Source organism: Drosophila albomicans, chromosome 2R (genome assembly GCF_009650485.2).
Source record: "Drosophila albomicans strain 15112-1751.03 chromosome 2R, ASM965048v2, whole genome shotgun sequence".
Classification (NCBI taxonomy): Eukaryota; Metazoa; Arthropoda; class Insecta; order Diptera; family Drosophilidae; genus Drosophila; species Drosophila albomicans.
The window spans coordinates 7,662,540-7,674,629 of record NC_047631.2 but is presented as its reverse complement, the minus strand read 5'-3'; the positions used below and the strand labels follow the sequence as shown (position 1 = coordinate 7,674,629).

The following is a 12,090-nucleotide window of genomic DNA, read 5'->3' as shown; positions in this document are numbered from 1 at the left end:
AATTTTGATTTCATTAGGCACCTGATTCATTAGTTCATTTATCATATTGGCTCATTAAACAGCGAGCATTCCAAATTCATTTTACATCATTTATCTATGTACATTTACAACAATTGGCAACAGTTTTTAATTCATCAAATTGCTAAAATTCAAACATTTTCATCTTCACAAGAAGTAATACGAATACCTTTCTTATATTTACCATGACAGAGAACTACGTAAATACAAGTTGAATGCGTAGCAAGCGAATCTAAGCTAATTGCGGAATTAGTTCCAGCAAAGTGTAACGCATTAAGCTTAAACTAATTAAAGTCATGCGCGACAACGAGATAGACATGTTTTCATCACGGTTTGATCACATTTTCCTTCGTTTCGCAAGAATTATGCAATTCTCCATATACAACAAAAATTGAAACGGGAAGGAACTTCACCCCAACAAACACTAGATGGCGCTAGTAGCACAAATGCTAAATAGACTTTTAACTAAATTGCTGCAGTTATATTCCAAATCTGATGCAATAGTGACGTCTTAGCTTAGCCAGAGTAAATGTATATCAAAGTTCAAGGTTTAAGCTTTATTTTGCTACTGGAATTCTTGTTGACAAATAGCGGGGGAAACAAACTTGATCTGCATACCAAGTGTGGAGAATTCATTTTGTTTGCCAACCTGAATTGTTTATTTTACGAATACTATTATTGAGGAATAACTTATTTCCTCATTGCGCTTGTGTAATACTAATATGCTTCATTATGTTGCATCTCCATAAACCTGTTATGTGCCCACTTTTATGTTGTGATGAAATGCATCTTTGCAATCCAATCTCTTGTCAGCACTTTGGGGGCTTCTCTTAACCAAATTGTCGTGTCTGCCAACATGCTGCTGCCAAATGATCGAATACATTGAATTGTGGTTTCGTCAAGCTCTCATAACAATTACGAACTCGAAATCGTTGCCTAACTTAGCATAACAACCCATATGCATATCTAAATATGCAACTCAAACTATTCCCCCTCCCCCCTACATCGAGGCCAATTCTTGGCTTGAAACTGATATGGCAATTAGCACTCGCATAATAAAGCTCCCCATCTGTGATCTAATTCGATGTTGCTTTTTTAATGCAATGCTTTGGGGTTTTAAGGTGAAGGCGTTCGCCTCGTCTTCATCTTCATCTGCATGATGATTTAGCAGCTTTTCGATTCACTCAATAATTAGCGCATATTATTGTTATTTATTATGATACGTTTGGCTCTATTTCGCAACATTGTCTGAGCACGTTTTTCTCACCCAATAAGCGTGCCTACGACGTCGTAGTATGTAAATATCTTTGGCCACGATTCACACGTCGTATGAGTAATTTCTTTTGTCTGGCGACTTTTGCTCAGAAACCTGATATGGTTCATCAAACAATCTTATGAATTTTGTGTTGTTTCCTAGAACTAAACTGTTAATAGAATCAATCCACCTTGGAATCTTCCCCCATCTCATTATCTCTGTTGTCATCGAATTGTTTCCTTATTATCAATTTTGAATTTAGAGGTGGCCAAAGTTAACCTATATAATAAACACAAAATAACCTCATCTCGAGGCAGCAACAGCTCAAAACAACAACTCAAGGGGTTATCAAACTAAATATAGTTTGTCTAAAGTCTAGGGCAACAACATCTATAGAGTTCTTCTACAACAACTTCCGTTATTTTCAGACTTCGTTTCAAGTGCGCACTCAGACTTCGATAAGATTGAGAGCATCGTTTATTTTGTTTAATTGTTCAGCTTCGACAGCTTCTGCAGTCTCTCAATTTAATACCTGCCAAATTACGTAATTGCTTTCTGTTCAAGCTCTTATCATTTCGTATAAAAATAAATTTAAACATATGGGTCAAGCGGGCAAAAGAGTATTGAAGATAACATAAATATGCATTATTAAAATGTTTTCCTCAAGTGTCGAGTATAGACAATGTTATCGGATATTAAAACAAAGCTTGTTTGCATAACACAAAACATCATGTAGTCGAGATCGCTGAACTAGAACATGTTTCTACACGTAATATAAAAAATTGCAAGCAGGATTAATTTACTTTGTATGTGAAACTTTAGATTCTTATATAAATAAAACACAGTTGTCAAATGCGAAACTTGACGCAAAGAGTGGATTTCTAAGCAATTCACGTTAGGTAAACAATTGGCTGTTTTTTTTCATTTGAAATTTCAATTTGAAACGAAAGTAAAAATGATGCAAACAGAAGCGCAGCTCTAATGAGTTTAAACAGCTCTATAAATCAAAAGGAATTGAGAACGAGTTAATCAAGAGAACGAAACCAGTTAGCTGGATATTAATGTGGCTTCTATACAAGTATTTGCAGCTCATTTAAGGGCGATAATCATGTGAAATGTATCTTTGAGATACGCGTGCAAAACTTGCGCATAAATAGATGCATAACTGAGGTCTAGTTTGAGTATCGCAACTGGGCAAGTTATTTAGCGATCAACCGGTTGAGTTTGTTATACATTATTGCTATTCTCATTGTTGTTGTTGTTGTTGTTGTTTGTTTCATTTATGACAAACTGAGCGTGTGCCTCGAACATAACTAAATGCCTTCGTTCATTCAACAAAAGAAAATTTGCATATAAAGAATCGTTGGCTGTTTGGCTGGCAGATGAGACACAAACAAAGGCGTTCAGGAAAATCCATTAACTGCGATGTGCTTTGGATGGAAAGAGGGGAATGTGGAACGGGGGGTGTTTGATCTTGAGCTCGTAATATCTAAATATATAACCGCATACATATGTGGCATATATAGTATGATTTGTGTGTTTGCCAGTGCATAATGTATGCCCGACTAAATATATCTCATTCGGGGCAATCCATTTAAAATTTCATCATATTATACTAAGCAAACAATTAATTACTTGCTTAAATTAATTACGTTTCATTCAATTCCACAGCGCTTGTCATTTAGCCGGTTATTGTTGTTATTGTTATTCGGATGATCCTCAGATCATCAGAGACAACTTTGTTCTCGTCATCGTATCCGGTTTTTTTGTGGCTTCATTATCGCAGCTCCTTTTCTAATTCGATCAATCTGATCAAGATCAAGTCACGCCCATTATTTTGATAAATTCGTGGTGGAATACCGCTCTTTTTGATTGTTTTGTCGCAAACAAAGTTTGTCTTTTAATTGTGTGATATATACATATACATATAGGCATGTATAACGCACATTGTACTTGTCGAATCAATTAGTTTCAATGAATTTTTTACGGCGTCCACACAACGACGACGACATCGATCGATGTTGAGCAATTGAGGAGAGTGCAATGCGATTCCCGATGCCTCTTTCGATAGCCAGAGATTCCATTATAAGTACGATCACAATCAGCAAATTTGCATATTGCAGTATCCACATTTTAGCGTAGAATCAATAAAGATAAAAACAAAATACGTATATATTCGTATTCATTATTAATAGCGCATTCTTTACAATAATAGCTTATATACGAATTCGAAATGTCCGACATTAATGCTCTCAATTAACACAAACTGCACTTACTTTAAATGACTTTTTGCATTTGGTTCGAATGAAATGTAAAGGTGTGTGCAAGAGGTGTGCCACACCCGAGTTTGTCAGAAATTTCAAACTGAGTAATAAAAACACTGCCGAAATGTGTTCAAAATGTTTGGGTTTATATTTAGCACATCTTTGACTTAAAGACTAAGCAATATGCAAACAAATAATTACGTTCTAAGGCGGTGAAAACGACCTTAAGATACTCTCTATGATTCTTTTACGAATAAGCCGAGAGTACACAATTTAAAATTTTACTGAACTGAGAAATAAAGATGCCAAATTTGGAGTCTGAATGTTTTATAGTTTCTGAGATATTAACACTTACACATGCGGACAGACAGACAGACAGGCATACAAAATTCCTTAGAACTTGCGCAGGGTATAAAAATATGTAGCTGTAGTAAATATTTTGCTTCAAGTGAAGTCTCCCTCAATGTAAATAATCAAATTGAGTAAATAATTTCCTCAGTACAAAGCAAAAATGAGTAAACTGCCCAATTTATGAATTATTCGCAGTCGCAAATCGTTTAATTTGCGCCAATTGAATTAGGCATCAACATTGAAACACATATATTTACATATATGCAGCGATAGGTATTTGTGGTTATGTGATGGATAAGAAACCCCCATATTAAAAAGCAACCCTTTCTGTGTTCAATTAATTCAATTCATTCAACAACTGCTCCACACTCGCTCCAGAACCGGTCGATATTAGGTTAAAACTGCTTTTCCTTCAATGAAACACATATTTATGCGAATGTGGTATGTGCATTTATTTAATGTGAGAGCTGCGCTGCTTAAATGCACAAGATCCAAAAACAAGTGCTCAGCTGTCTTTTTTTAGCCTTCAGCATAAGAGCAAGGAGCTTTAAATCAATTTGAAAAGAGCAAATGCATTTCATGACAACCGAAAGCAAGGCAAAGCAAAACAAACAAAATAAACGAATCAAAGCTTCGCTGCCCGCAGCATAGAAAACGCACGCGTCTATGGCGACAGTGGTGTCCAGAATGTGGTGCCATACTCCACAGCGACTAGGCAAGTTATCAGCCAGCGAGCATCGCTTCGTTTGTTGAGCCACGTTTGTTGTTGTCGCTGCTGCTGCGGCTTCTGCTGCGACTGTCTGACAGATTGACGCCGACTACGACGACGACAACGGCGACAACGACAACAGCGGCTTCGACCGTTGGGCTTGTTTGTGGGCTGTTTCTGTTTCTGTTTTAGTTTTCGCAACACATTCAAGCCGCACAGTCGCAATCGCAGTCGTCGTCGTCGTCGTCGTCGTTGTCGTTGGCTGCGATCAACGGTCTTTCTTTTGTGTACATAAAATATTCAAATTCCAACCCATCCCAATATATACATATATGTGTATAGTATAATCCAAGTGCTAAATTCTTATTTTCCAATGTGACTTTATTAAGCAAAAACAACAACAACAACAACAACAGCAATAGCAAAATAAATACATATACAGTATGTCAAGAAACTCTTTACACACTGAAAAAAACATATTTTTTGACTTTGCATGCAAAAATAACGCCTTTAGTTATTATTTTTCATTATTTTTTTAATTCAGATCTATTATTTAGCAAATTTCAAATTAGTATGTACAAAAATAAAAACAATATAACGAAAGGGAAAATTTTAAATCAAGAAAATATAAGCTTACACATTTTTGACACTGTCAAGAAAGTGTTTACACACTTTAGTTTTCGATTCTGTTTTGTTCTATTTTTAGAAAAAACTGTACTTTATTGTTATCTATGCTTCTGCACTATTCGCTATTTTTGCATTCCTTTTTATTCAATTGCGAAATTTTGCTACGCACTTGTCAAAAAGCTGATTTTTAAATTATTTAACATGACTGGAGCTAGATTGACTTATGAAGTTACCTAATTGACTTATTATAGTCACCAAATTGGAAAATCTGTAGCTTAGCTAGTGGAGCTACTTGGGGTATCGCAAAAAAAATAATTTATAATGCTCCAAATCGAGCCGAAAATGAAGAAAAACGGGAAGCAAAGTGTGGAAATGGTCGAAAAATGGATATTGACGAGCGAGCATACCGCCTTAAAATGGGCAAGGTCCGTCAAAACCCCCAAATTTTGATCAGGACCCTTGACAAGGAGTTGGAAGAAGGGTGTGACACGGTCAATTCACATGAAACCGTCCGCTAACTAATTCTGCGGAACAAATACTCTTCAACCGTTGCAACGGTTGCGCGTAAGAAGCCGCTGCTTTCGAAAGTAAATGTTGAAAACGCTTAAATTTTGGCTTTTAACATGAGAATCACGCCGGACAACTATTGGAATAACGTCGTATTCTATGTCCAAACCAAAAAAAATGCTATACTACAATGATGGACCAACTACAGTATGGCACAAGCCGTTAACAGCCTCACATCAGCGCAACATCATTCTGACAGTAAAATTGGGAAATAGTATTTGTTCCGCAGAATTAGTTAGCGGACGGTTTCATGTGAATTGACCGTGTCACACCCTTCTTCCAACTCCTTGTCAAGGGTCCTGATCAAAATTTGGGGGTTTTGACGGACCTTGCCCATTTTAAGGCGGTATGCTCGCTCGTCAATATCCATTTTTCGACCATTTCCACACTTTGCTTCCCGTTTTTCTTCATTTTCGGCTCGATTTGGAGCATTATAAATTATTTTTCGCGATACCCCAAGTAGCTCCACTAGCTAAGCTACAGATTTTCCAATTTGGTGACTATAATAAGTCAATTAGGTAACTTCATAAGTCAATCTAGCTCCAGTCATGTTAAATAATTTAAAAATCAGCTTTTTGACAAGTGCGTAGCAAAATTTCGCAATTGAATAAAAAGGAATGCAAAAATAGCGAATAGTGCAGAAGCATAGATAACAATAAAGTACAGTTTTTTCTAAAAATAGAACAAAACAGAATCGAAAACTAAAGTGTGTAAACACTTTCTTGACAGTGTCAAAAATGTGTAAGCTTATATTTTCTTGATTTAAAATTTTCCCTTTCGTTATATTGTTTTTATTTTTTGTACATACTAATTTGAAATTTGCTAAATAATAGATCTGAATTAAAAAAATAATGAAAAATAATAACTAAAGGCGTTATTTTTGCATGCAAAGTCAAAAAATATGTGTTTTTTTCAGTGTGTAAAGAGTTTCTTGACATACTGTATAAATATATTTAAATTTCAACATACACATATGTGTTTAATTGTTTTGGATACAAGACAACGCTCTCTTGGCCTGAGGCCGGTATTGCCAATCAAAAAATAAAAGAGTGTATTCGAAATTAGCAACGCCTGCGCAGCAAAAACAAAACCAAAACCAAAAGAAGACAGATACAAAATACAGTAGGCGAAACATAAATACGCAAAAGACGTCGCCAAAATGAGCGTGAAGCCGATCAAGCTATCCAAAATAGCCAAATATATTAGGAAAAAGGTAAATACACGAATGAGAAAATCTGAATAGAATTTAGTTGAGATTTGCTCTGCGCTCGACGCGAATCGTTTTTCCTTTTTCCATCTCGCGACTTTTTCGCGCGCTATTTTTAATGGGTGAAAGTTGAAGAGGGGTAAAAACAAAAACTTGAGCAAAACATTCGCGATATTTTGCAATCCGAACGCGTTTCGTAAAACAGTCGAAAACGAAAAAGAAGGAGAAGATATATGCAAACATTACTATATACGTATATTCAATGCCTTGGCCATAAACATCAAGTGTCCATATTGAATAGTGCACAAAATACCTGGCAATAATACCATCAATCCAATATTCGTCGATAAGGTCGCGCCTCTCGCATGCAAATTCAGTTTGCGCCATGTCCGTCAGCAACAACAACAATGCCACAGTAAATCCCTAGACCAGATCGAGCTATAGCTATAATTAGTGTGTAGCGAAGATGGGCCAATGATCGCCATAAGTTGCCTCATTGCCCCATTAAATGTGGCATAGAAAATTGTCACCAATTGAGTTGAGACTTCTATCTATAGTATATCTATATATAAAGCAGTTGTTGATAAATGCATCTCTTTCACATATCGCATATAATGTTCTCAATGCTTTCACCTGCTTTTCTTTCTCATATCGCATATAATGTTGTTCTCAGTGTTTTCACCTGCTAAACAGAAATGATTTTATATCGGAAAGAGATTCTGCGCGATAGCTCGACACGTTTTCTCCATATCAATTTCTCTGTCTCATTTTTCTTTGTTATCTTTGATCTCTCATATATTCAATGCCAACAATCAGCGAAAGGTTCAAAGCATTTGATGAAACTCGCTTTCAAAAAGAGGCAATTTTGTAGTATTTGAAGGCATGCTCGACAGTAAAATACGCTGTATGTAGGTTCATTAAACTGAGAAATGCCACAAGTTCATATTAGTATTAAAACTCTTGATATACAATTTGGCAACTAGCGTCTGCTTTATACAGCTCATAATTAGGAACATTTTAGCATTTAAGCAGCAGGTTCAACTGGTTCCCGAAATGCTTTTGGCTTTGGCTCAACGCAAGCCAACTGATTGAATTTTGAATACATTAAGTATACGCGTGTGTGGGTTTGGTGGACACATTTGACATTTCTTTCACCTTTAACCAGTTGTATGTGAGACATACATAATAAACAGGGCGGCAACACTCGGGGAGTCTACAATTAGCGTATTTTAATTGAAATTTCACTGTAATTACATTTAATTCGTATTCATCTGCACTCCTGTTCTCTGCTCTCTGTTGTTTGCTGCCAAGCGAAATTCAATGCGCGCATTCGCAGTCAGCCAATTGTAAACTTGGCTTAGATTTCAATTGACTGACATATTACATATCTACTATATATATGTGTAGAAGGTGTGGCAAGTGACGGCATCTTTTAGTGCTGTTGTTATTGTTACGTGAAAGCGCCACCTGTTGCTCAAAAGCATCTGAAAGCTGTATGCAAAACTCTGCGCAGATTAAAAAGAAAAAATTATAACAACTTGAGAGAGACATAGCATAGAGAGAATGTTGTACACCATATATAATTAGACAATTCTGCATTCTTGAGGAACATCGAAACCGGAATTATAATGAATTCTGTTCAAATCAAGCTCAGTCTCTGTTGCGATTCGTTTTTAATTAAAGGAAAACAACAACAAAAAGTACAGTGTGTGTTTCGTCAGATTTGTGTTATATTAATCAGTTTTCTGAGCGACAAAAACAAAAAAAAAAAACAGCTGTCAATCTGTCTGCCGCTGCATGATTTCAATTTTCACACACAATGAATCCCGGAATATACAAAATATATACAGATTACGGGGTCATAAACAAGAAGACAAGGGATCAGATAACCGGATAACATAAACACGTGATTACTTCATCCACTGCATTTGTGTTGTTTTTATTTTATATGACGGCAAATTGTTTGTTGTCGTCACGCTGACAGAATAAGCCAAAAATAATTGTGATTTATTTACCGGATTTAATAATAACGAGGCAACGGGTCAAACTACTTTTACCACTTTTACTATATATGCACATTTATCTGCTGAGATTAGAGAGGGATCCTAGTCAACGCCCACTTGTTGCTGTTGCTATTGCTATTGCTGTGTTGATAACGCAACAAGTTAATTTAAACAGCAACACATCTGGCATTATCAAAGCAGAAACCTGTTCAAGCAGCACTTAAAACAATCAAATTAACCCACAAAAAAATGCGACGAACACAAAATAAGTACAACAACAAAAAAAACCTTGGCCCAACGCAGCCAACAAAAAAAGAAATAAGTGTAGTATTTTTGTTTTTTAATTTGTATTATTTTTTTTTTTTTGGGCCAAAGCTCGTGATGCGATGGATCCGACAAGTAATTGTAATATTTAATAAATTGCCGCCAACTCATGCCCCAATTGTTAAGGGACCCAATTTGCAGGCCCCCTTTTGAAGCGCCAATTGCAAACTATCTGCCAATAAACACATAATTTGCACTATTCACAGCAATTAGTAGCCAAATTACGTATACGCAACATCAGCGTTAGCAACATGTTGCTGGCAACATGCAAATCTCTTATAGCCACTTGAAATGTATGTTAAACAGTAGCAGACACACTCACACACGCTAACACACCCCCTTTTGCCTCTCTATCTATATTAGTACAATAACTAAAACAGCAGCAGCCACAAGCTCGGATGTTGAAAAAGCTCCACAAAGAGCACAACTAGTTAAGAGAGCACCATTCTAGCGCTCTCATTCGCGCTCTCTCTCTCTTTGTGTATTTCATTGAACTTCTTTTTGGGCCACTGTGTGCGCCTGTTCTTATGTGTTTGTTTCCTCAACTACGACAGTCGGCACTCATTCCGTCAGTCAGCAACTTGTTTTCCAAACACGCACACACAAAAATCGACCATAACGAGTAGCAAGCGAAAAAATAAAGAAATAATATTAACATTATTTATATCGATATGCATTTGTGTTACTATTGAAGCATTGCACAAATGTTGTACAAATTTCATTGTGATGTGTAAACAACATTAACATTTAGCTGAGCATAGCTGTGTAACAAAAAAATATTGGAAAAGCAATTGAAAGGCAGAGAGCGTGATAAAAACTGCGGCAACAACACAGAAACAACAAAACGAAACACGAAAAGCGAAAGAAAAAAAGTCGTCTCGTGGGTCACAAGACCAAATCAAAAAGCAGCTGTGTGGGAGAGCGAGAGAGCGTCCAACAAGAGAGCGCCAACTAAAGCACAAAGAGAGCGGCGCATGAAATGTTGTTAGCGGAGCACAACAAAGCTTTTATACTCACACTGCCGGTCATAAAAATTGTACCAGCTGCCGTTGTATAAGCTTTAAAGTGAGAATTGCACTTGAGCTGAGCCGAATTTCTCATTGAATTCGTTATATTGTTTGTTGTTATTCGCTCCCAACAACATGTGGTTGATTGTGGCAGTATTTGCATTAGCCGCTACTTGCGGCATTGTTGGCCGCAAATGGGGCCGCTATTTGTACCTGCACTATGGACGCCACTTGCTGCCACGTTCCATGCTTTCAGCTAAAAACCGCTCGCCCACGCCTCCCCTTTCACCCACCAAAGATGATCAAAGCTTGGAGGCGTTGCTTGACGAAAGCTGCGAAATGCACGAAACGGTGAGAAGAAGAAATTACTTTTTTCTGTCTTTGTTTAGATCTGCCTTTCAGCAGGGTTGCGTTTTTAATATCGTACATTATTTTGATCGATTTTTCTCTACAATCGATTGTATAACGCGGCTGTCGACGTTTTTGCTGTTTTTAGGTACATATTTATTTTTAAGCCATTAGTGGGGGAAACTATAAAAAGGAAATGGAAACACACAAGTGTTTCATACTTTTTCTGTATGCGAAAGCGATAAAAGTATTTATATAGTCATTATAGAAAACTTTCGAGAATCATTATGAAATCCACGTGTTCTCTATTATTACAAATGCTGACTTGAATGCACTAAGTTTTCGCATCACATTCTCCACAAAGATAATTGTTTGCACTGATATGCAACCATTATAGCGTCATCATTACAAACTACTTATTGTCAATGTTATTGTGAATGGGGAGTCAGGCTAAATGAACCCAATTTGTCAGTCTGTCAAATGCCAAGCACTTTAATTACCTCAGTTGAGTGTGGGTCAATGTGCTCAATGCTATACTGGCCCTATACAGGCCCCCTCTGATACAATGTATTTCGTAATGACTGTCTCAAAACTCTGGCAGCTTTATAGTGTAATACCTTTTGTTTTACATCTGTATGTTCAGCTGAGCATTCTCTCTCTGCCTTCCTTGTTTAAAAAGCCTATTTGACTTTGACAAACAGCACACCTTACACACAGTTCATAGCAAAGGGCTATAACTAACCTAACGCACCCAGCGAACGCACAGCCAGAACTAATTAAATATTAGCCTAGCCGGAAGAATACGATAGGAAAAGAAGCGACGGATACGTAACAATTGTAATATGTGCTCCTCTGACTTGGGACCGCAACAAAAACCAAATTTCACGCCCTCTTTATGCACTGAGGCAATGTAAACGCCGATAAGTAGACGGAACGAGAACGTCGACGACAACGAGAAATAAGTATGAGCTGCGAATGGAAATGAGAAAATGCAAAAGGGAATTGCTTATTCTCCATATTTTCGAATGTTTTCCTTATCAACTATATTTGCTACGCCAGTCAACGTGTTCTGCCTAGAAATTACATGGAAAAATTAAGTAATATATATAAAGCTGGTCTGGACTGTAAGCTATAATTGTGGTTTACACTTTTCGTGTGACAAAATTAACTTTAAGCTTCATCAACTCACATATGGATCAGTGATTGACGTTTCGCAAAGTTGACTGCATTGCCGATAAGCTTAAACTTGACTTAGTCGAGAAGTTTTACAGATCCATGAAGACATTGCTTCGAATTGAATACCAATATTTTGTATAAATATTCAAAATTAGTTGATAAAGTGCTTTAATAAATTTAACTTTGAGCTTCTTTAGTGCAAGAAGCAAATATATAAAAATGAATCCTCTATTG

The 12,090-nt window shown here is 36.7% G+C and overlaps 1 protein-coding gene across 28 annotated transcripts in view; it reads left to right on the top strand.

The window, feature by feature from the left end:
* The window catches only part of LOC117576569 (TLD domain-containing protein 2), an 84,580-nt gene that overhangs the window by 61,855 nt on the left and 10,635 nt on the right, over positions 1 to 12,090 (top strand). Inside the window, exon 1 of one of the 28 annotated variants that reach the window (XM_034261428.2) lies at positions 6,752 to 7,004. The exons of 26 other annotated variants lie outside the window; for them this stretch is intronic. In XM_034261428.2, the coding sequence (XP_034117319.1) occupies positions 6,951 to 7,004 (54 nt within the window). In that variant the 5' untranslated portion in view covers positions 6,752 to 6,950. Of the gene's footprint in view, positions 1 to 6,751; positions 7,005 to 10,050; positions 10,684 to 12,090 lie in introns of those variants that run through there. One more of the 28 variants, XM_034261427.2, reaches the window with a different exon arrangement.